Genomic DNA, 23634 nt, shown 5'->3' with positions numbered 1-23634 from the left:
AGTGGGACCAATTTTTTGCCCCCAATCCCTAAGTGGCCCCTTCAAAGGATTGAACTCCCAACCCTGGGTTTAGCAGGCCAATGCTCAAACCACTGAGCTATCCCTTCCTTCCCAAACAGCAAACCTGAGAATAGGACACAGACTGTTTTGTACATCTGCATGCCTTAGGCTTGGGTTGCATCCCCCTTGAAAGATGCCCCTGGTGATTCACATAGATAAGGCAGCTGTTTGTTAATTTGCTCCACGTTAAAAAGCAAAGAGACTGTGCCGAGTGAAATGAAACCTTTCAAAATGCCTCCGAGCCCCTTTACCAGCCTGACACCCAAGGAGCGTCTCTGAGCTGGCTGACATGCTAACAGTGTGTCAGATGGAATGACTGATGTATAGAGCCATGTTGGTAGAGGGTTGGATTTTTATGATCCTCCAGGGTGAGGGCAGATAATGAGTTACTAAGAAAAAGAAGCCATTTATACTTTTACTGAATACAATGACAGGTTTATGTTCATTATTTAAAAGCAAAAGGGAGTCTTGTGTCAATGAAAAAAAACCACCATAAGGCACGTGCTGACAAGTCTTGTGGTTTCAGACGGGAGTATTTATGAGCATAATGCTGATCTGCAAGAGATACACAGAGATTATTTCAGCCTTCGGAACAGGAGGTGAACACATTACGTGGTAAAATCTAGGAGGAGGCTGTGGGACCCTTTGTCATTAATATTTTGGAGCCACTTGGGTCTGGGGCATCTCTGCTGTCATCATGCCTAAAGCCCCGAGGATGAAGAGCTGGGATGAAGGCTGCTGCATTCCAGCCTTAGGGATGGTTTTCTGCTGGGAGTTCAGGAGGAAAAAGCCTTTGCTCCGGAGGAAAGGTACTGCCCCCTTTTTAAAAATATAGCTGACTGGCGGAGGACACATTAGGGATTAGGCTAGGGAAAGGCTCCCAGCCCAAACTCAGCTGGAGCTGCATTACGAGGCCGTTTTTCTTTTGCCATCTTAGTTTTAAGACCTCTGTTTTACTAGTGATCTCTCATCTCCAAATAAAAGAGTCAGTGAGGTCCAGCAGGGGACTGGAAACCAAGAATCTCTGAGTTCTAGCCTGGTTCTGACATTTGACTTGATGTTAGCAGCTTGCTCGACATGGAAGGGCCCAGTTTTTAGAACTGCTGAGCCGTTGACTTCACCTGGAGTTAACTCATAGGTATCTCCGTGATGTGTGACAGTGGCAGGGAGATTGAAGAGACAGATCCCCAAAGTAACCCATATAATCTGGCTCTTAATTCACAGGTACCTTCACTCTGCGTGTTTGTCAGCGGCAGTGCTAATGAAATGACATATCCCCAGCCCTCCGCATTTTTGCTATCCTATTGACATTTTTCATATTCACTCAGTCTCCCCACCAGCATTTTTCTTATATCCCCATCTTGGCTGTATTTCAGGCTCCCCATCTATAAAGCAGAGACAATACTACTTAATACAAGGGGGTTGTGGGGAAGGATTACTTAACATTTGTTTGGTCCTTTGAAGATGTAAAGTATTAACACTCTTTGCAGGAAAGGGTTTAACAGGCTAATTTAATTCATCGGAAGACGTTTTATTTTCCATCATTTCTTCAGTGATTTCTCTTAGATTTTCTCCTGATGTATCTGCCATCAAACACTCAGGAGGAATGTTTGTAACAAAGTGTTTGCCACTGGATATTTTAAGACAAAGATAAAGCAAACTTCTGCATGGGGTACCAATCTCCATATGCCATGGCATGTTAACCTTTCCAGCTGGTTGCTGTGCAGTGCTGAGGGATCTTATAAACCAGGGGTTCTCAAACTGGGGGTCAGGACCCCTGAGGGGGTCACAAGGTTATTACATGGGGGGGTCATGAGCTTTCAGGCTCCACCCCAAACCCCGCTTTGCCTCCAGCATTTATAATGGTGTTAAATATATAAAAAGTGTTTTAATTTATAAGGAGGGGGGGTCGCACTCAGAGACTTGCTATGTGAAAGGGGTCACCAGTACAAAAGTTTGAGAACCACTGTTATAAACAGAAACATGAATAAATGAATTGAAACCGTGATCTCAAACCCTGAACTTTGGGGAAGTTCAGAGCTGAATTTTTCTGCTTATTTGAGGGCAGGGATTTCCTTTAAGGGAGTTTCAGTAGAAGTTTGCAACGAGCGGGCAGACAAAGCATAAGCTGAGCCACATATAAGCATCAAGACGACATCTCCATTGCACCCTTCGGTGTATTGCCTGAAGCCTCTTGCAGTGGCCACTGATACTAGGCTCGATGGACCATAGTTCTGGTCTGGTCTGGCAGTTTCTAAGTTTTGATGACACAGTGGGCCAGATTCTCAGCTGATGTAAATCAGCATAGCTCCATGAAAGTCCATGGTGTTTGAGCTGAGGATCTGGCCCTTTATTTTCATCTACCAACCAAACCTCTGTTCAGCTTTGAAAGAAGCTCCAGACAATGACAGTATTACAAGGGACCAGGGATAAATCCCACCGCTGCCTCTGGGCCTACCTCTATCCTTTATTAACAATACCCTTCTTCTATCTAGTGGTATTTGGCCAGCGCTTGGCTGAGACTGTGGCATATGAACAGAAATTCGGGCAGCACCTGGTCCCCATCTTGGTGGAGACATGCGCAGAGTTCATACGCGAGCACGGCATGAATGAGGAGGGCATCTTCCGACTGCCTGGCCAGGACAACCTGGTGAAGCAGCTGAGGGATGCATTTGACGCTGGGGAAAGGCCATCTTTTGACCGGTAATGTTTATATTTCCTGATCCCACCCAGCAAAGACCTTCAGGGTTCAGTCGGTCTATCTACTGCTTTTGTTAACTGCAGGCTTGTGGAAGTCACTGGCCTGGTTGATCTCTGTGGAGAAGCAGATAAGACTCTGCCCATTGTGCAAGAAAGATCATTCCCCCAATTAGAAAGGAGGGTTCAAAAAAAAAAAAAAAAAAAAAAAAAAGATAGGGGTTAACCGAAAGTCAAAGCCTGGGCTGTGAGAGCAGGGTTGGAGGGATAACTGGGCAGACAACAATGCTCATTGTTTTGGAGGAGAAGAATCCCAGGAAGTTACCAGGGCCCCCCTGTGGGGAAAGGCGCTGGACTGACCGAAATTCAGGTCCCCTCTTTACCTTCAGAACATGCTCAGCAAACAGCTGCAGTGCAGATCTTTCCTGCAAACTCTGCCTTGACAACATGCCCCAATCCTGCCCGGAGGAACCACCTCTAGGGCAGACTTTAGTCCTCATGCCCCATTCAGCCCTTGGCCCATCTGCTGAAACCACCTGTTACCACTGACTATAATGGGCGACTTAGGCGGACAAACAGCCACTAATGAGGAGTTTGGCTGAGACCCACAAACTCACTCCACAAATGTCCCCAAATAGGCTAAAGATGATAGGAACTTTCAGGCATGGCTGACCTTTCCTTTTAAATGTGGAAGGGCAGGATAGCGAAGGATTCCAAGGAGGTGTTACCTATCAGCAATCACACTTTGCTTTCAAAAGGAGACCATCATGTAATACTTGATCAAATTTTGGTTGTTGAGCTTTTTATGGAGGGGGCTGGATGGTGTGTAGGGGCATCTGATGTGCAGAAGGTCAGACTAGATAGGATGGTCCTTTCTGGCATTAATCTCTAGGATTTTGTCATTTTTCAAACTGGGATTAACAGCAAATGCAGAGCTGAGGAACTGAATGTTGTAATGAGGAGCCAGCTTAACAATGCAGTCTCCTACTTGCCAAAAGATAGATAGGAAACAAGGCCCCAAAGTGAGGGAATACAGCATTAATGGCATTTTCTCTCATCTGGCCTTTGCCGTCAGACATTAAAGGGATATGCTTGGGTGAGGTGGAAGTGAACTGGGGATTGTCATTAGGTTCACTGGAGAAGATTAGTGTTGGTCCTGCTTTGAGCAGGGAGTTGGACTATGAATCTAGATGACCTCCTGAGGTCTCTTCCAACCCTGATCATCTATGATTCTATAATTCTGGGTGGGTCTTATTTCATTCATCCTAAATCTTTAAGGATCCTATTTGCGCCCCCCACCCCCAGTTGCTTTTCCCACTGATTCTTTCCTACTTCCGGGTATATCCCACCACTGGCTTTCCCTTTTCTATTGCATTGGACATAGGCTGCTTGTCCTCACTTTCAAGGCCCTTCAGAGTTAGCCCTTTCCCTTTGTAGCATCTTTTGTTCACGGTTGACCTGTCGACCCTTGCTTCTGATCTGCCCAGGATGTTAGCTTCCATTGGCGACTTGTTAAATTTACTAACGAGCACCACGGTGCTGTCTCCGATGCTGCCCCACATGCCTGGGAGTTGCTCCCTGTACAGATCCATTAAGCTACCTCATTATCGGCCTTCAAATCCCTTCTTAAAACTCTCCTTTGCCCTGATGCCTATAAAAAAAACTTGACAATGGCTAGGCTGTTCATGTGCAGGGACCATTGCCTACCATGCTGACCAATATCCTCTCACTATCTCCTTGTACTCCCCCATCTGTTGTCTCTTATCTTATATTTAGATTGTCAGCTCCTAGGGGCACAAACTGTCCTTTTGTTTTGTGTGGGTACAACACCTAGGACAACGTGGTCCTGGTCTATAACAAAGGACCTGAGGCACTACACTACAGCAATCCAGATAATAATAATAATAATTAATGAATGACAAGGTGTAACATTTGGTCCTACCTCAGCATGGGGGGCTGGACTAAATCACCTTTTGAGTTCCCTTCCAGTCCTAGGATTTACCCCATTTTGGAAAAAAAATTTTTTTTTCATACCACTCTGTATCCCCCCCCCAAACCATGCTCTGTTTCCTAACACAAGGCTAACACAGAGTTCAGATTCAAGACACTCTGCCAACCAAAGCAATCACCAATAAAGGGCTTCATTCTATACCTCAGCACCCCTCCCTCCATGTATGTGCTATTGTAGAAGTTCTTGTAATAGCATAAACTACTATCTTCCCTCCCTGCACTCTGTAGTACAGGCCTTGCAAAAAGAAAGGGGGGAAGAAGGTTTCTGGGCCTCTCTTTATAAAGCTTCCTGATTTGACTCATTAGTTCCTAATTGAATCCCTTCCCCTCAGTGAGCTGTCCTGTCTCATTATCTCTAACCCTTCTCACCTGCTTGGAGATGGGGTTAAACCCTTTGTGATTGCTTTGGATGAAGGATCTGGGTGCTCGGTGCCATATACACAAGGGTCTGATTCTCCAGGCCCTGAGCCTGGTGCAGTCACCCATGGCAGTGCAAAATGCTGCTGACGCAGAACGTGTGCCACAGGTGTAAGCACTCCCATGAGGTGCAGGGCACTGGGGGATCAGACCTGGCTCATGGATTCTGATCTTGGTCAGCTCCCAGCCCACTCACAATACTGGAAACAAGGAGGTACAGGGCATAGATGAACATGTCTCCCTCTCAGACATTCCAGTGCCCCTTTCTCTACAGGCACCGGACAGATCTGGGGTTATTTACCTGACCTCTGCAGCATCGGCGCCTCCTTTGAGTCCTGCTCACATCAGTGGCAACATTCCCACTAGGACCAGGAGCCTTTCCAAACTGACTGCTGATTTTGGGGAAGCTCAGCTTTGAGACCCCCTGAACCTGATTGCAGAGGGGCTGCTCTTGATGACAACAAACAGCGTTGCAAGGGTTCAGGCCTTCTGAAAATCTAGCACTAGGTATCTTAAACTGAGCACCCAAAAAGAGAGCGGAGCCCCTAAATTAGAGACCATGGAAAGTTTTGATTAATTTCCTCTAGGTGCAGTACTGGGAAGTGAACCACTGTTTTTAGAGTCTTAGCCCAACACTTTAACCACAAGCCCACCCTTCCTTTTCATTATTTTTCTTTATATAGAAAGGAAAATTCACATAAAGGCAATTAGGTGAACCACAGCTCTTACACTTAGAATAATCCCTGTGCCAAGCTGACCTCTGAAAGTCACTGTGTCTGTTGTGTTTGAAACCTGGTCTCCCTGGGTCTTGCTTGTTGGAGCTGAACAGCTCTGGCTTTCTGAGCTTCTGAATCACAACCTGGCAAATCCTCTTGTTACAACCTGTGCTGGGTTTGCAGGAAGGTAAAGCCTTTTTGCAGAACAATGCTTTGCAATGGGTCACAGAAAAAAACTTGGATTAGCCGTTGTTTTCTCGGTGCCCTGTAATGTTGGTTTTGTATCACAGGATTTGGGATAAACAGTATGTGAATTCCTAGGAATCACTGGATGGTAATAACACTTTGCACTTAAATTGAGAATCTTTAAGCTCTTTATAAACATCGGGAGTGATTTGGCTCCCCTGAACCAATGGGAAAACGCCGATTGACTTGAGTGGCAGAGGTCTTGGGCTTGGGCTTGTCTACACACAAATGTCATACCGCTTTAGCTATACTGGTGTAATTAGAATGGTATCACCTGCATAATATGGACTCAGTTATATCTGTATAAAGTGCTTATATCAGGATAACTACTCCTGTATAGGCAAGGGAATTAGCAATACTGGCAGAAGGCATCTTTGTACTAGTATAACTGAATCCACCCTAGGGATTTCACCAGTATAACATTAATGATAAAAAAAAAAAGCAATAACCCACACTACAAGTTCTATAGTACAAAATCTGTGTCTAGACCGACTCACAGCAGTCCTGGGAAGAGCCCCAGTCCTGCAAATATTTACGTACGTGCTTAACTTTTAGCACGTGAGCCGTCCACTGACTCATAGTAAAGCAGAGGGCCATGCTAGTTAAAAAATATCATACCCCTGACCAACAGAGTTATGCCAGCAACAGCCCTAGTGTAGCCGCAGTTACACCAGGAAAAAAGCCCTTTGGCTTATTTTCTTTGGGGAATTGGTATAAGCTCAAAAGCACACTTTAGCTGGCATCAGCTGTGTTTGCTGGTACAGCTATACCAGCAATTCCTTTTTAGTGGCGACGAGGCCTAAGTGTTGACAGGATCAGGCGTTAGGTAGGTACAGAGGCAAGACACAGAGCGGTTAAGCACGTCTCAGGGTTCAGGTCAACAGACTCAAGCTCGTGGGGCTAACTCAAAACCAGCCATGGTACACTTTGTGGCTTGAGCTGGCGCTCAGGCTCTGAAGGCTTGAAGCCCACCCTGCTCCCTAGGCTTAAGAGCCTGACCATGTACTCGGTTATTTTTAACACCATAGCGTAAGCCCAAGTGTGGCGTCCCAGGCTCTGAGACGTGTGGTTGGGGGCTGCTGCTTGCTGTGTAGACACACCCACAGTGAGTCAATGGCAGCAATGGAACCTGCTCTAAACCCCTGGTCTAGATGTTATTTGAGAAGGATGCGCATGGCCACTCGTGGATTTGAAAAGAAGATCTAGAAAGCTCAGTATGAAGCGTATTGCCAGCCTGGGTGCAACAGCACGCACGCACACCCAGTGCCATGTTTATAGGACTGCGCTGTCTGCAGCAATAGGAAATAAATCTCTCTACCCGTATGTGGGTCAGGACTCAAGAGAAAACAGGTGTTACCATTTCTCAGCTTCGATCTAGACTCTGCAAAGGCGTGTTGGCAAAATCTCAGGCTCTTGGCAGTGAGTAGATGTCACAGTAAGGTCACCTACATCACTGATCAAAGCAAAAGGACAAGATTCTCCATACACCGCTCTCCTCTGTTTTTAGCAGAGCTGTGCTCCCCTCTGCCTCCTCTTACTTTAATCCCTAGGATGGATTGGGGAAGACCAGTCACTGGCTCTTTTGATATAACAACGACAGCAACAATTTGATAACTTCAGTCTCCTTTCCAAGTCTCCATATATATATATATTTTTGCATAGTCATCTTTGCCAGCACAGCACTGTGGCATGGTGCTTGTTAGCGAAATGTTGATGCCGAGCAGGCAGATGAAGCTCATGATATTTTGTTTTGGTAGGGTCTACAAAAATTGTGGCTTTTACAGCATTTCTTAGTGAGAGAGTGGTAGGCTTTAAAGAAAATACCCAACAACCTAAAAAATAAATGACCTAGTGGATTCTTGCCAGTAGATTATAACAGTTTAACAACTTCAAGGTAGGTCGAAACAGAGACCTAGCTTGACAGTGTCCTTTTTGACAGAATATAAACTATATGGTATGCAAAGCTGCAAACATCTGTCCTAGCAGAACATGTTCAGTAATTGCCGTTAACCTTAAAAACCCAGACAAGCTTTGCCAACTCTGAATGGAAAAGGCCTGCCAAATATGTGAGTGCTAGAAAATATTTGCCTGTTAAGTAAATGCATAAAAACACCCGTGACTCAAATGTAGGCTAGGAAAACACTACCCTGATTATGACTGCTGGGAAACCACCAATGTTATGGTAGAGCAGAAAGATCTGCCAAGCATTCACTTTTCTTCCACTGTCTCCTTTAGTCCAGTCTCAAAGCAGTGGGTGCTGCCTGGGGTTCTCTGCCTGGTGCCCTCACTGGTGGCCTGCTCCTACAATTTTGATTTGTCCCCACTCTTTAGTTGTTCTCTGTTCCTTTGTGGCTCCTCTCCTCTCCTGAGGGGAAGGCTATTGTTGCTGAAAATAGGCACCTTTCCCGAACGCTCAATTCACACAACCATGATGAGAAAAACAGATATATGGTTCCCTAGCTAACAGCAGCTGAGTTTCACTTGAGTGGATCCTTTTATTCCAATCTTGCCATTTGTTCTACAGCGATACAGATGTACATACGGTGGCCTCTTTGTTCAAACTCTACCTGAGGGAACTCCCGGAGCCCGTTGTACCGTGGTCGCAGTATGAGGACTTCCTCCTGTGTGGAATGCTTCTGAATGCTGATGAAATTAAGGTACCAATGACCATGCATTTATTCCACCCCCCCTTAAAAAAAACACTTGTTGTAAATTGAAGAGATTTATGAATCAAAAGCATCTACAATTCAGGCTTAAATACAATGGTGATGGATGACCTAGATAGATTAGATAAAGGGATGGGTATGGGACTAGATAGATAGAAAAGAAGAGACAATTTGGGTCAGGGAATGTCTGCTACTCTGTGCAGTGCCTAGCATAATGGGGCCATATTTTTGATTGGCCCTTAGAGCATTACCGTAGTAAATATAATTAATAACTACCCCTCTGGTGTAATTCGACCAAGTCGGGTTCACCAACTGCCATGGAGTTACACGGGGGACAAATTTGGTGCTTTACAGTCTCAAAAAAGTAGCTGAAAAGATACACTAGCATCCTGGCCAGTATTGGTGCCCTAGGGAAAAAGACTATTTGCTTTCTCCCCTTCACCCCTTCACTCAGCCACCCTGCTGGCCCCACCTTGTTGTTGACACTTCCAGCAGAAGAGTGTCTGAGGGTGTGCTCAGTTGCACGCTAGAGGGGTTTGTGTGTGACTAACTGGGTTTTAAATCCAGAATGTGTCTTCCTGTCTGAACTGCTGTTAAAATAAGTAAACTTAGCTCCCCAATCTGACCGCATGGGCTTACCTATCTTAAGGTTTAGCTGTCAGGGGTGTGCGAATCCTGAAAGCTGCCCCGTCTCTCATATTTCCTGTTTTAGCTGAGTCCCTGCAGTAAATGAAAAGTGTAAACAATTATCAGAGAAAGGAAGTGCAACATCCTGCATGCCTCGTATCACTCTGAGTCTAGAGGGTGGTCGGCAGGAGAGCTGATGGGGTGAGCAAGAAAGGAGATGGGGTAAATGAAGAGACAGAGAAGCAAAAGGCTGATGGGAACAATGGTTTGGGGAAATACGAGTGAGTCACTGGGGTCAGAACTTTCTTAGATGCAGGAACAGAGCAGAGGGACTGTGGGTGACATGTCCAACAGACGACTTCAACCTTGCTTTCTCACATCCAACCAACCAGCCATTGTGTGTCACTACCTGTGGGAGTCTGAGGGGAGATCTATATATATAGAAGCTGAGAACCCATGGGTTTCTTTTAACATTCCAGTCACTCAGCCAAAAAAGCGGGAGCCGCGATCGGCCGAACCTGCAGAGGCGGCAGGTAAACAAACCGGCCCAGCCCGCCAGGGGCTTTCCCTAAACAAGCGGCGTCCCAAGTTTGGGAAACACTGCCATAATGGATCAGACTAATTGGTATTGTCCATCACACTAATGGGACTATGATAATGTGTGTGGATTCAGTTCCAAAGGCGAGAAAGCACTGAGAGGAGATACCACACCAGGATGTGCTTGGAGAAACTGGGCAAATTCACACATGTTTTGGAATTCAGATAAGTTTATGAGCCTTTACAAAGCAATTTTTAAATTGTGTTTAGGGTCATCAGGAGCTAGTGAAGCAGCTGTCCCTGCTTCCCCGAGTCAATTACAACCTCCTCAGTTATATCTGCAGGTATGTACTCTTTCATCATGTACAAACAGCCCAACTTTCATCATGGTGCGTGAGAAGTTAGGCCCAGATCTGGGGATCTTGAGGATCTAGGCTTTAGTCTCTAAAGGTGAAACTGACACTTGTGCAGAGAGCAAACACTAGACTGCCTTAGGCTCCACTCAGGTGCCCCTTAAAACTTCAGGGGACTAACCTCTTTTGGGAGCCCCCTGCACAAAGTTGAATTTCTCTGTAACTGGACAGATGAGCTGAAGAGATTTGAACAAAATTGTCTACCAGTAAATCCCAAACCATGCAAAACTCACCTGCTTTGGGTTTTCTCTTTTCGTTTTTTTCTTTCTTTTGCAGACTTGAAATTCAGCTCAGGTGCAAAAAGATGGGCTCTCACCAACCTCCTGGATCCAAATGCCCCAGGACACTGGGAGAGTCTGAAATCTGAACATGAATCTGAATCAAAACATTGCAAAGGCCTGAACCAAAATCTCAGATCTGGACACTCCCAAACTTTGGGTGGTTTCTTACCTGGGTCTGGATTTTCTGGCCTTTTTGTGCTTTGAGTATAATGAGCCAGTTTATAGATTCTCGTAAAAAACTACCTGACATATGGTTTCAATTAGTTTTAATGAGAAATCTGTTCAAAATTCAGGGGTTGCCACAAATTTTGCTTGGCCCAAAACTGAGAGGGAAACTCTGTGGGTTAAATCTAGCCCTGGCGAAAGGAGACATAATTTTATGCTGGATGCAGTAATTTGTGGGTGAAATTCTTTGGCCACTGTTATAGAGGACGCCAGAATAGATGATCCACAGAACGGGTGATCAAAATGCCCCCTTCTCACTTTAAAACCTATGAATTTACTGACCGCAATGAGCTCAATTTGGCCTTGTATGTACACTCCCATGTGTAGCACATTGAATCCACAAGAGTCAGAATCAAGGACAATATTTAGCCAAACTCTTGCATAGTGAAACTGTTGAGTTTCGCCCCAGCCCAGCCCTGCTTGCTGTCTTATTTTTCTTTGGCAACATCATTAAGGATCAAACCAATCTTTGTTTCTTTTTGTTTTGGGGGGGACACAACTCTTTTACCACTTGACAGATTTGGCTTCTGTAGAGATGCGTAAAAGACAAAGCCTCAGTGTGCTCTGAAATAATAAGGGGCCTGTATCTATGTTTCTGTCACTGGGGCCTGGAGCAAGTGCTGTGCGGATTATTAGGCTTTTATAACATCTTTAACAGATTTATCTTCAGACTGTTTGTTTTCCAATGTGGAATTTTTCCCCTTGGATTCCGGCAGGTTCCTACATGAAATACAGCTGAACTCCAGCGTCAACAAGATGAGTGTGGATAACCTGGCAACAGTGATTGGAGTGAATCTCATCAGGCCGAAGATAGAGGACCCTGCAGTTATTATGAGAGGTACAATGGAATCCTGTAACACCATTAACTTAGGCAGCCCTTGCAGTATTCAAGTGATCACTGTATCCAAAGGATTAAAACAATGAACTTCCTAAGTCAGACACAGTATAGAAGCCTAAATGCCATCTTGCCTGGACAGAAAACACTCTACCTGGTATCTCAGCACAACGGCAAGTCAATAAGGCAACAAATGGCCCTACAATAATAATACCCAGCCCTTGTATTGTGCATTCCATCCATACAAGGTTGGGTAAGCAAGGTTCTAGGTCTCAGAAAGATGTGGAATTCTTTCGTACCTTTGCAACCACACAGGGAACTCTGGAAAATAGTCATTCAAGATGATCCAGACATTTCGATCTCTCGAACTTTGTGGCCAAGGGCAAATGCACCAGAACTAATAGGGAAATGCTTTGGGTGTGTAAGATTTGCTCACTCCATAGAGCTAAGAAACGGTGACAACTGAAAGTGAAGCTTAAGTCCCACTATTTCTACAGGGAAAAATTTCACACAAAACCCAAATTCCACTCTCTTTTTAATAATGTGCAGTGAATGCTAGGAAGGAAAGAATTTAGAGTTGAGTGCCTGATTTAAAATAATGGTATGAATGAGTTCTCCCTGCGCGCTGTAGAACATGGCTCTTTTCTATTGCAGGCACCCCCCAGATCCAGAGAGTGATGACTGTGATGATAAGTGACCATGCCAAGCTCTTCCCCGTGTCAAAAGATGAACCCCCTTCTCCACCCGCCCAAAGGAACGATTCCAAGAAGATCCAAGTGCCGCGCAGTTCCGTGGGCTGGGATGCTGCAGAAGATCCACCAGCGTCCAAGGCAAACACTGTAACCCAGGGCCAAACGGTAAGACTTGATGCTGTGAGATAATAATAATTCCCAGCTCTTTTAGAGCACGTTTCAACCATGGGATCTCAAAATGCTTTACAGAGGAGGTCAGTATTATTATCCCCATTGCATGGGTGGGGAAATTGGGGCACAGAGAGGTGAAGTGACTTGCCAATGGTCACCCAGTAGGCCAGTGGCGGAGCCATGAAAAGATCCAGGATTCTGAGGCACAGTCCAGTGTTCTGTCACTAGGGAACACTGCCTCTATGGATGGGAAAGATTTACTAAGTAGTGCTGGTTAAAAAAAAAGGGAGGGGATAAAGAGAATTATTGCACTTTTCCCATTTTTTAAATAAAATTCAAATTTTGATGACAAATATTCTATACATTTCAAAAATTCAAAACATTTTACCAGTCTAGAGCTGTGTGTTTTAAAAAAGGGGGCGGAGGAAGAATTATTCTTGATTTTTTTTCTGGTTTTCTTTGTCATCAAAATGTGAAATTTTGACAACTTACAAATGTTTAAGCAACTCAGGTGTCCTACCAGGATTGTTTCATGCACCATATGTATTGTTAATAACGCAAGTGACGACATTATTTCCACATATGATATTTTGATTATTCTTTATATTAAGTTACAAATGATGACTAGTTAATAAATGGTAAGTAAATGATTAGTGGACATTTTAATAAATGGTTAATCTGTTGTTATGGTTTGTTATAGGATCAAACAGGCCAAGAGTTTACTAACAACCATCTATAATCCCATCATACTGATGAGCTTACAGCAAATACTACTCATCCCTGTAATATGACTATAACTACATCTAGTTGGGAAATGGGTTTCTATTAGATGAAAAATTTAAACTTTTCATTGAAAAACTGAAAACCAAAACGTTTTCAGCAAAAAATAAAAAGTTACCTTTTCAGATGAAAATTTTTTGGTTTTTGGCTGAAAAACTAAAAAAATTAGTTTTCGTTTTTTGATAAGAAGTCAAAATTGTCCCTTGAAAGCAGATGCTTTCCACAAAAATTTTAATTCAGTGGAAAACCCACTTTTCCAGAGAAAATCCTTTGATGGACATTTTTTTTACCAGCCTGTGACAGACCCAGACCAGTGAGGTACAGGAGTCTGGTAGAGGGCAAATATACTGGTCACTGGATGAGTAGTTTTCTGTTCCCTGAGTGACCAGAGCAGGGGCTGCACTAGAGTAATCAGGAACCTGCTAGAACCAGTTAAGGCAGGCAGGCTAATTAGGATACCTGGAGCCAATTAAGAAGAAGCTGCTAGAATCAATTAAGGCAGGCTAATCAGGGCACCTTGGTTTTAAAAAGGAGCTCACTTCAGTTTGTGGTGTGAGTGTGAAGAGCTAGGAGCAAGAGGCGCAAGGAGCTGAGAGTGAGAGGGTGTGCTGCTGGAGGACTGAGGAGCACAAGAGTTATCAGACACCAGGAGGACGATCCTGTGATGAGAATAAGGAAGGTGTTTGGAGGAGGCCATGGGGAAGTAGCCCAGGGAGTTGTAGCTGTCATGCAGCTGTTACAGGAGGCACTATAGACAGCTGCAGTCCACAGGGCCCTGGGCTGGAACCCGGAGTAGAGGGCGGGCCCGGGTTCCCCCCAAACCTCCCAATTGACCTGGACTGTGGGTTCTTCCAGAGGGGAAGGTCTCTGGGCTGTTCCCCAACCCACATAGTGAATCTCTGAGGCAAGAAAATCCGCCAATAAGCGCAGGACCCACCAAGATAGAGGAGGAATTTTGTCACACTGGTGTCAGTGGTGGGATCTTGGGGTGCACAGCGCGGCGGAAGAAGGAGGGTGATTTAAACAAAAAACAAAAAAAAAAAAAAAAAAGGGAGAGGGTTTATTTTTTTTCACCACAATGGATGACGTCATGCGGGCACTGATACAAGCTACGGCGGCCCAGCAGGAGGCTACCCATGTCCAGGCAGCCGCCCAACAGGAGGCAGTGCGGCTGCAGCAAGAGACTAATCGCCTGCTGATGGACCAGGCTGCTCAAGACCGAGCTATGTTGCGGGAACTGGTAAACCAGGTAAAGTCTCTTACAGAGCTGAATCGCGGCCATGATGGGACGCGGCTCATACAGGCCAGCCATTGGCTGCAGAAAATGACACGGGAGGATGATGTAGAGGCATACCTTCTGGCCTTTGAGAGGACAGCCCTACGGGAGGCCTGGCCTCTAGATCAATGGTCTGGCATCCTTGCCCCATTCCTGTGTGGGGAGGCCCAGAAGGCCTACCAGGATCTGCCTGAAGGGGCTGCGGCAGACTACCCCCAGCTGAAAGCAGAGATCCTGGCCAGATCTGGGTTAACGACAGCAGTGCGGGCCCAGCAGTATCACGGTTGGTGGTACCGGGAAGACAAAACCCCGCGGTCCCAATTGTATGACCTCATCCATCTCGCACGAAAGTGGTTGCAAATGGAGTCCCGGAGTCCGGAAGAGATACTAGCAGTTCTGGTAATCGACCGATACATGAGGGGTATACCACCAGACCTTCATGCCTGGGTAAGCCAGAACGAACCCTCCACCTATGACGAGGTTGTTGCCCTGGTAGAGAGGCGAAGGACAGCGAGGGAGCTGACCCGACCAGTTAAGGAAGAGGTACCCCGAGTTAAACTAGCAGCACCAAGCCCTAAATTTCGGGTGACTGGGCCACCAGGAGGGCCCAGGTGGAAAAAGAGAGAGGCTGAAGGCCCATCAGAGGCCACAAAGAGTCGGAGCACTGAGGGAGAAGCGGATCGTGATGTTAGACTGCCCAAACCAAGAGACTGGGGAACGCCTAGGGCTCCATACAGATGTTATGCCTGCGGGGAGTGGGGACACATAGCTGCACAGTGTCCCAATGCTGAGGATCCTATGCAGTGTAACCTGGGGAACTGGGCAGATCCATGCTCCCTAATCCACCTTGTGGGGGTCTCGCTAACCCCACATATATATACCAGACCAGTGAAACTAAATGGGGTAGGGACCACGGCACTGGTTGATTCGGGGAGTGCTATCACGCTTATCTCAGGGAAGCTCATGAAGCGCAGTCAGCTGCTGCAGGCTAAACATACAGGGATAACATGTGTCCATGGGACAGTTAGTTACTACCCCACCATCCCAGTAAAAATCGAGATCCCAGGGAACACTACTGAGGTAGCAGCAGGTGTAGTCCCTAAACTCCCATACCCGGTGCTCATAGGGAGGGACTTCCCAGGGTTTGGAAACTTACTCCCAGTAGGGGGATTGGAGAAAGATGGGGACCCTAAAATTAGTGAGGCATCCACAGCAGACTGTCAACCCCCAATCTTCTCTGAAATATCCCCAGATTTGTTCTCCACTCCCAGACAGGGTAGAAAGGCAAAAAGGGAAAGAAGGGCAGCTAAGGCCTTGGGAACCTGACTACTGACCCAAAGCCAGAGGGTCGCTCTTGTAGGTAGGCAGACCCACGCAGCTGAAAAGGAGGCCACGCAGGAGGGAGAAGCACCTGAGTCTGACCCCCACCCTAATGCTTCTGAACCAGTAGAGGCAACAGAGACTGGGCCCCTAGATCTTGGACAGATTAGCCCCGGGAGAGGAAATTTTGGATGGGACCAGGCAGAAGACCCAAGGTATGACAACATTAGGAAGGAGGTGACTGAAATAAATGGGGTCCCCGTGGAAGGGAAAACCCAGGGACCAGGACCCTACTTTATAATGAAGAAGGATCTCTTGTACCGGGTTGCACCAGTACAGGGGCAGAAGGTACAGCAGATCCTACTACCTCAAAAACACCAGAATGCTGTATTAAGTCTTGCTCATAGTCATCTTTTTGGGGGGCATTTGGGGGTAGAGAAGACCCTGGCACGAGTCCTACAACGGTTCTTCTGGCCCGGAGTACATGAAGAAATGCAGAGGTACTGTGCCTCCTGCCCGGAGTGTCAGCTGCACAGTCCCCACTTGAGGGCACCTTTAGTACCCCTTCCCATCATAGAGGTCCCCTTCGAGCGAATAGCCATGGACCTAGTGGGACCCCTGGAGAAGACGGCTCGGGGCCACCAATATATACTTGTTGTTTTGGACTATGCTACTCGCTACCCAGAAGCCGTCCCCCTGTGGAACACGGCCTATAAAACTATAGCCAAAGAGCTGGTGGGGATCTCTGCCCAAATGGGGCTACCGAAGGTGATATTAACCGACCAAGGAACCCCATTTATGATGAAGCTAATGAAGGACCTCTGTACGCTGCTCCATATACATAGCCTGAGAACTTTGGTCTACTGTCCGCAGCCTGATGGGTTGGTAGAAAAGTTTAAACGAACCCTCAAGGCTATGATAAGGAAGGTGTTTAGTTGGGACAAGAAGGATTGGGACACCCTACTACCCTACTTTATGTTTGCTATCCGGGAGGTACCTCAGGCCTCAACTGGGTTTTCCCCCTTCGAGTTATTATACGGGTGTCACCCCCATGGCATACTAGATATCGCCAAAGAGATCTGGGAAGAGGAACCCAATGAGGAGAGAAATATAATAGAGCATGTAATGCAGATGCGAGACCGGATAGCCTGGGTTACCCCTATTGTATGGGAACATTTGGAGAAGGCACAGGAGGCCCAGCGAACCCATTACAATCACCAGGCAAAAGTGCGACAGTTCCAACCAAGGGATCGGGTTATGGTGTTGGTACCCACGGCAGAAAGCAAGCTTCTGGCCCAAAGGCAGGGGCCCTATGAGGTGGTTGAACCCATGGGGGAAGTAACTACAAGGTGCGGCAGCCAGGACACAGAAAACAAGAACATATTTATCACGTTAACCTTCTGAAACCCTGGCATGCACAAGAGGCATGCACAATGGTCCAAAAAGACCTAACCCAGGAAAACAAGCCTTCCAAACAGGTGAGAGTGTCTCCCGATTTAACACCAGACCAGAAGAATGAGGTGTTTGAGATGATCTTCCGGAACCAAGATGTGTTCTCGACAAAACCGGGTCGAACAACCGAGACATATCACCACATCGTCACGAACCCTGGGGCCAGAGTAACAATGAGGCCCTATCGGGTGCCAGAGGCAAAAAGGGAGGAAATAAAAGCAGAAGTAAAAAAAATGCTGGAGTTGGGGATCATCGAAGAATCCCACTGTCAGTGGTCCAGCCCAATCGTACTGGTGCCCAAACCTCATGGCACCACAAGATTTTGCAGCGACTTCCGGCGACTAAACAAAGTATCCCAGTTCGATGCGTACCCCATACCTCACATAGATGAGCTAGTGGATCGTCTGGGTAATGCCCGGTACTTGACTACCCTAGACTTGACAAAGGGGTACTGGCAGATTGCCCTTGCAAAAGACGCAAAGGAAAAAACTGCGTTCTCTACACCAGAGGGTCTTTTTCAATATACTGTCCTCCCCTTTGGACTACATGGGGCCCCAGCTACCTTCCAGCACCTCATGAACAAGCTATTACGCCCGCATAACAGTTATGCTGCTGTCTACTTGGACGATGTGGTCATTCGTACCCCAGACTGGGAAACCCACTTGGAGAAGGTGGAGACAGTCCTCGATACCTTCAGGCGAGCTGGCCTTACAGCAAACCCTGCCAAGTGTGCTGTAGGGTTTACAGAGGCCAAATATCTTGGCTACATTGTGGGAAAAGGTCTGGTAAAACCTCAAGTGAACAAGTTAGAGGCCATCCAAAATTGTCCCCGACCAAGTTGCAAGAAACAAGTCCGGGCGTTCCTAGGTGTGGTGGGGTATTACCGACGATTTATCCCCCACTTTGCCACAAGAGCAAGCCCCCTGACAGACCTAGTGAAAGCCCGTGGACCTGATCTGGTGAGATGGTCTGACGGAGCAGAGGAAGCATTCACAGACCTATGGACTGTCCTCTGCAGTAATCCCGTACTGATAGCCCCTGATTTCACCAAGGAGTTTATCCTGCAGACTGATGCATCGGAAGTAGGGTTGGGGGCCGTTCTATCACAGATGGTCGGGGAGGAGGAACACCCAATTCTATACCTCAGTCGGAAACTCCTTCCAAGGGAACAAAAATATGCAGTGGTGGAGAGAGAATGCCTCGCTATAAAATGGGCCATGGAAACATTGCGCTACTACCTGCTCGGGTGCAGATTTGTCCTCGTGACCGACCATGCCCCTCTTCAATGGATGCAGCGGAACAAGGAGAAGAACACAAGGCTGACCAGATGGTTCTTATCCCTCCAACCTTTCCAGTTCCGTGTGCAACACAGAGCAGGGAGCTGTCATGGCAACGCCGATGGCTTGTCACGTGTGCACTGTCTGGCGTCCCAAGCTGCCAACCCCTTGGCGTTGAGCAGGGGGGAGGGATATGTGACAGACCCAGACCAGTGGGGTACAGGAGTCTGGTAGAGGGCAAATATACTGGTCACTGGATGAGTAGTTTTCTGTTCCCTGAGTGACCAGAGCAGGGGCTGCACTAGAGTAATCAGGAACCTGCTAGAACCAGTTAAGGCAGGCAGGCTAATTAGGACACCTGGAGCCAATTAAGAAGAAGCTGCTAGAATCAATTAAGGCAGGCTAATCAGGGCACCTGGGTTTTAAAAGGAGCTCACTTCAGTTTGCAGTGTGAGGACCTGGGAGCAAGAGGCGCAAGGAGCTGAGGCCTTGGCTACACTGGCAATTCACAGCGCTGCACTTGCTGCGCTCAGGGGTGTGAAAAAACACCCCCCCTGAGTGCAGTGCTGTAAAGTGCCCGTGTAATCAGCGCCTGCAGCACTGCACACTCACTCGCAGCGCTGCAAGCTATTCCCCTCGGAGAGGTGGAGCTCTCGCAGCGCTGTGAGAGAGCTCTCGCAGCGCTGGAGGCGCGACTTCACTCGCGCTTCACAGTGCTGCCGAGGCAGCGCTGTGAATCTGCGAGTGTAGCCAAGACCTGAGAGTGAGAGGGTGTGCTGCTGGAGGACTGAGGAGCACAAGCGTTATCAGACACCAGGAGGAAGGTCCTGTGGTGAGAATAAGAAAGGTGTTTGGAGGAGGCTATGGGGAGGTAGCCCAGGGAGTTGTAGCTGTCATGCAGCTGTTACAGGAGGCACTATAGACAGCTGCAGTCCACAGGGCCCTGGGCTGGAACCCGGAGTAGAGGGCGGGCCTGGGTTCCCCCCAAACCTCCCAATTGACCTGGACCGTGGGTTTTTCCAGAGGGGAAACCCACATAGTGAATCTCTGAGGCAAGAAAATCCGCCAAGATAGAGGAGGAACTTTGTCACACAGCCCTACTTACAATGTCCACTCATCATTTCTTAACGAGTTATAAATGAACTTGAATATAAAGCGTGGCTTTATTTTTGCACACCACCGTGTGCATTTGTACTGTGTGTGAATGAAAATTAAATTACTTTCTAATGTTCTTGGCTCTATTTTCAGAGAGATGACCTAGATACCGGCAGTCCCACTTCCTCTGGAGCTGCGGTCAGGCTGGGCGCATCTCTCGAAGATGATTTAAACCAACCCAAAGATATGTTGGAAATGTGGAAAATACAGTCCAGGAAAAGAACTCAGACCCTTCCTAACAGGAAATCCTTCCTAACTGCTTCCTCTCAGGGGGAGAAAGCCAGCAGCGATAAAAATGACATATTCAGCAATGACTTTTGGACATCTTCAGGAAGTCAGTTCTCTCCTACTTCCCCCACGGATGGACACAAAAGAACATTGTCTCAAGATCTTTTTAAGTTGCTCGACCTTCACCGGACTTCAACCTACGACAATGTCCCTACCTGCCAGGCAGAGAGTGGGGAGAGTGCTTGTACTAGCCCTCTCAGCCCAGCAAGCAGCAGCTCCAAGAAAGATTTGTTAGCAAACCAAAGCCCTAGCCTTGTGCCAAAGGAACTATCAGGTCCAAACATCAGTGCTGAGGACTGTGGCTCTGGTCAGGAGAACCAGGAGTCCCTTCGAAAGGTGATCCTGGAGCTGAAAAAAAAAATAGAAGTGCAGAAAAAGGACTATGAAGACCAAATTAAAAGGTAAATGGAGGTTTGCAGTGTTGTTGTAGATGTGTTGGTCCCAGGATAGCAGAATGACAAGTTGGGTGGGGTAATAGCTTTTATTATGATTTTTGGAAGTTGGTCCAATAAAAAATATGACCTCACCCACCTCTCCTCTCTAAGGTAAATAATTCTCAGTGCTACATTCAGGAGAGTGTGAAAACTTCAACTCACACTCTTATAGTATTATATTATAAAGGGTTAATTACTAGTATTACTATAGCATCATATAGTAGTAATTACTGATTTTATTGTAATATATGATAGCATTAATACTATTAATACTATTAATTTCTGGTATTACTATAGTATTCTGTAATTTCGAAGATTGCTATCATATACTATTATAGTATCGATACTATACATGAGTAATTACTAGTATTACTATAGTATCATGAAGTAGTGATTACTTAAATTACAACAGTATCATATTGTACAATTAATACTGCTAATTACTAGTGTTACTGCACTATCATATAGCTGTAATTGCTAATGTTTCTTTAGTATCATATTATTACCATATTAATATTAGGCAATATTAATTACTATAGACTTGGCCATTATAGAGATAGGGGCCAACCATGAAACTTGGATTTGGATCCAAATTTCTGCAGAGTTAAGGGTAGCTTATCTGAAAGCTAAACTAAAGCTGGGAGAGAATCAGTTTTTCCATTTCACAAAAAAATTATGAGATTTTTGGACATTTTTCTTGTCCCAAATTGAGATCCGAAATTGGGATGAAAAGTCAAAACTGTGAAAATTTTCATGAACTGATAATCGGATTTTTTTTTTTTTTTTTTTAGATCAGGTCAATCCAAATGTTTTGTTTTGATAATTTCTAAAGGTTTTGTTTTAATTTTGACCAAAATGGGACGTGTCGACACCTTCTAAACTTTGCTTCAAAAATTTGTTGAGTCAAGAAATTGTCGAAACTCGCCTTTTCCCAAGAAAAGTTTCAGTTTTTGCCAAACTGGCATTTTCCAGCAAAAAAAGCCTCATTGAAAAATACCCGACCAGCTCTAGTTGGGTCCCATCTATAGGGCCCCAGTGCCGCAGGCCCCTTTGTGAGCTTGCAAGAGCTGAGGAGGGTACATGTATCTTTGCCCCTCCCATCCTTTTTGTCCCCTTTGTAAGGACCAGACATAACTGCATCCCTTTCTAGTGACCCATAGACACCCTGAACTCACAGCTCCAGTCATCCCTGCTGTTGCCAGTGAAGGGGAGAACATGCTAGGCCAGTGGTTCTCAACCTGTGGTCTGCAGATCCCACTATGTCTAAAGGGTCAGCAAAAGACTTAGACAGAAAACTGACTGAACAGATTTCAGCTATATATAGACAACAGATTTTCAAAGGGGTCCGCACCTCTATTCAAAATTTCCAAAGGGGTCTGCAAATGAAAAAAAGGTCGAAAACCACTATGGTAGATCTCTATAGTGCGGCAAAGCTCCTTTAGGTCACTGGAGCTCTGCCCCACCTCCAGTACAGGTCTGTAGCCAATAGACACAATCTGGCTCATAATTTTGCCCAGAGCTTTTTAGTTGCTATGGATTCATTGGACATGACAAAGTGTTATGGGATTGTGTAACGAGGCTGTGCATCATTCAGGGTAGCACTGCCAAGTATTGTATTGCTGAATGATGTGGAGGTATGAACTACCAGGAGCCACATGATGACCTTCCAGGACTGTCCCCTGTCCTTCCCATTGCAGCCTCCAGAAGGAGAACTATGAAGTCTGGGCCAAAGTGGTGCGACTGAATGAAGAGATCGAGAAAGAGAAGGAGAAGTTTGCGGTGCTGGAACTGAAGCTTCAGAATGTGGAGCGCTCACGGGAAGACATTGAGAAGAGGAACAAGGTGCTGGAGCAGGAGATCCAGGACTTTGTCAAATCCATGAGTAATCCCAGGGACAAAAGAAAATAAGAGAACGGACCTGGATGTGCACACACGTGGAGTACAGCTGCATGGTGGATTATCCTCCCCCTTCAGATAGGAATTGCCAGACTGGATTGAACCAGGGGTCTCTCTTGTCCAGAATTCTGTTGCTGTGAATGGCCAGCACCAGCTGCTTCAGAGGAGGGTGTAAGGAGCCGTACAGGTTAATCTTCCTCTAGGGAAAGTTCCTTCCCGACCTCAAGTAGTGAGAGGTTTGTTTATGCCCTGAAGTAGGAGGGTTTACATCCTTTTCAAAACTCTCTTTTGTTTTTTTTTAATCCTACTCTGTTCATGTTATCCATATACATGGCCAATAATTTTTTGAATTCTGCTAAACACTTGGCGTGAATAATACCATGTGGCAGGGAGTTCCACGTGCTGATTGTACATGATGCCCATTCACAGTGGCCCTGAAAGAATCTCTCTGTCACACACCAGTTCCCTGGCCTGAAGGGTGATAACACTCATCCTGGGAGAAAGGACTGATGGTTTTTAAGTTTCTCAGAGGGGAACAAAAATAACATTGAAAAACTGGAACCAGGAATTTGGAAGAGTCTGTGTCCTTATCATTATATAGGTGACTGCTTTGAGTTTGGTTGGACATTGTACTGCACCCTACGGTTAAATCCTTTTTCTCCATCCTCTGCTCCTAGGCTGAGTGAAATTACAGTTTTCAGAATAAAGTCTACATTTTAGTATTGCTGTCAGAAAGATGGATAAAACCAACTAGATCACCTTATGCACCCCTCCACCTCAGAAGTCCCGTGCACAATTGTTCCCCAGAGTATATTGTACCTGTCACACTTTATATTAAGGTTCCATTTATAAATAGTCTATAACAGGTTAATAAATCATAACTGTTGTTTTAATAAATGGTTAGTCAATCATTTTAGATTGCTATGGACTCCAATAGGCCAATAGATTGCTTATAAACATAACATGCTAATAATGTGCTTATAACCATCTATAACACATGTAACCTGCTTATAATGTCATTTATTAACCCTTCACAAACCATTTATAACTCACAGAATCATAGAAATTGAGGACTGGAAGAGATCTTGATACAATCTTAGGCCAGGCCCCTGCACTGAGGTAGGACTAAATATTATCTAGACCAGGAGTAGTCAATTATTTTT

The 23634-nt window shown here is 45.9% G+C and overlaps 1 protein-coding gene across 2 annotated transcripts in view; it reads left to right on the top strand.

Moving 5' to 3' along the window:
* Window positions 1-23368, top strand: part of ARHGAP25 (Rho GTPase activating protein 25) — a 57595-nt gene extending 34227 nt beyond the window's left edge. Inside the window, exons 1-8 of one of the 2 annotated variants that reach the window (XM_065584448.1) lie at window positions 624-869; window positions 2556-2763; window positions 8671-8803; window positions 10247-10320; window positions 11612-11733; window positions 12385-12587; window positions 19947-20542; window positions 22273-23368. In XM_065584448.1, coding sequence (XP_065440520.1) covers window positions 758-869; window positions 2556-2763; window positions 8671-8803; window positions 10247-10320; window positions 11612-11733; window positions 12385-12587; window positions 19947-20542; window positions 22273-22483 — 1659 coding nt within the window. In that variant the 5' untranslated portion in view covers window positions 624-757 and the 3' untranslated portion in view covers window positions 22484-23368. Of the gene's footprint in view, window positions 1-623; window positions 870-2555; window positions 2764-8670; window positions 8804-10246; window positions 10321-11611; window positions 11734-12384; window positions 12588-19946; window positions 20543-22272 lie in introns of those variants that run through there. The other variant, XM_008168673.4, reaches the window with a different exon arrangement.
* Window positions 23369-23634: the final 266 nt, after the last annotated feature.

This window comes from Chrysemys picta, chromosome 2 (assembly GCF_011386835.1).
Source record: "Chrysemys picta bellii isolate R12L10 chromosome 2, ASM1138683v2, whole genome shotgun sequence".
Taxonomy (NCBI): domain Eukaryota; kingdom Metazoa; phylum Chordata; order Testudines; family Emydidae; genus Chrysemys; species Chrysemys picta.
This window is presented reverse-complemented; position numbering and strand designations above follow the sequence as displayed.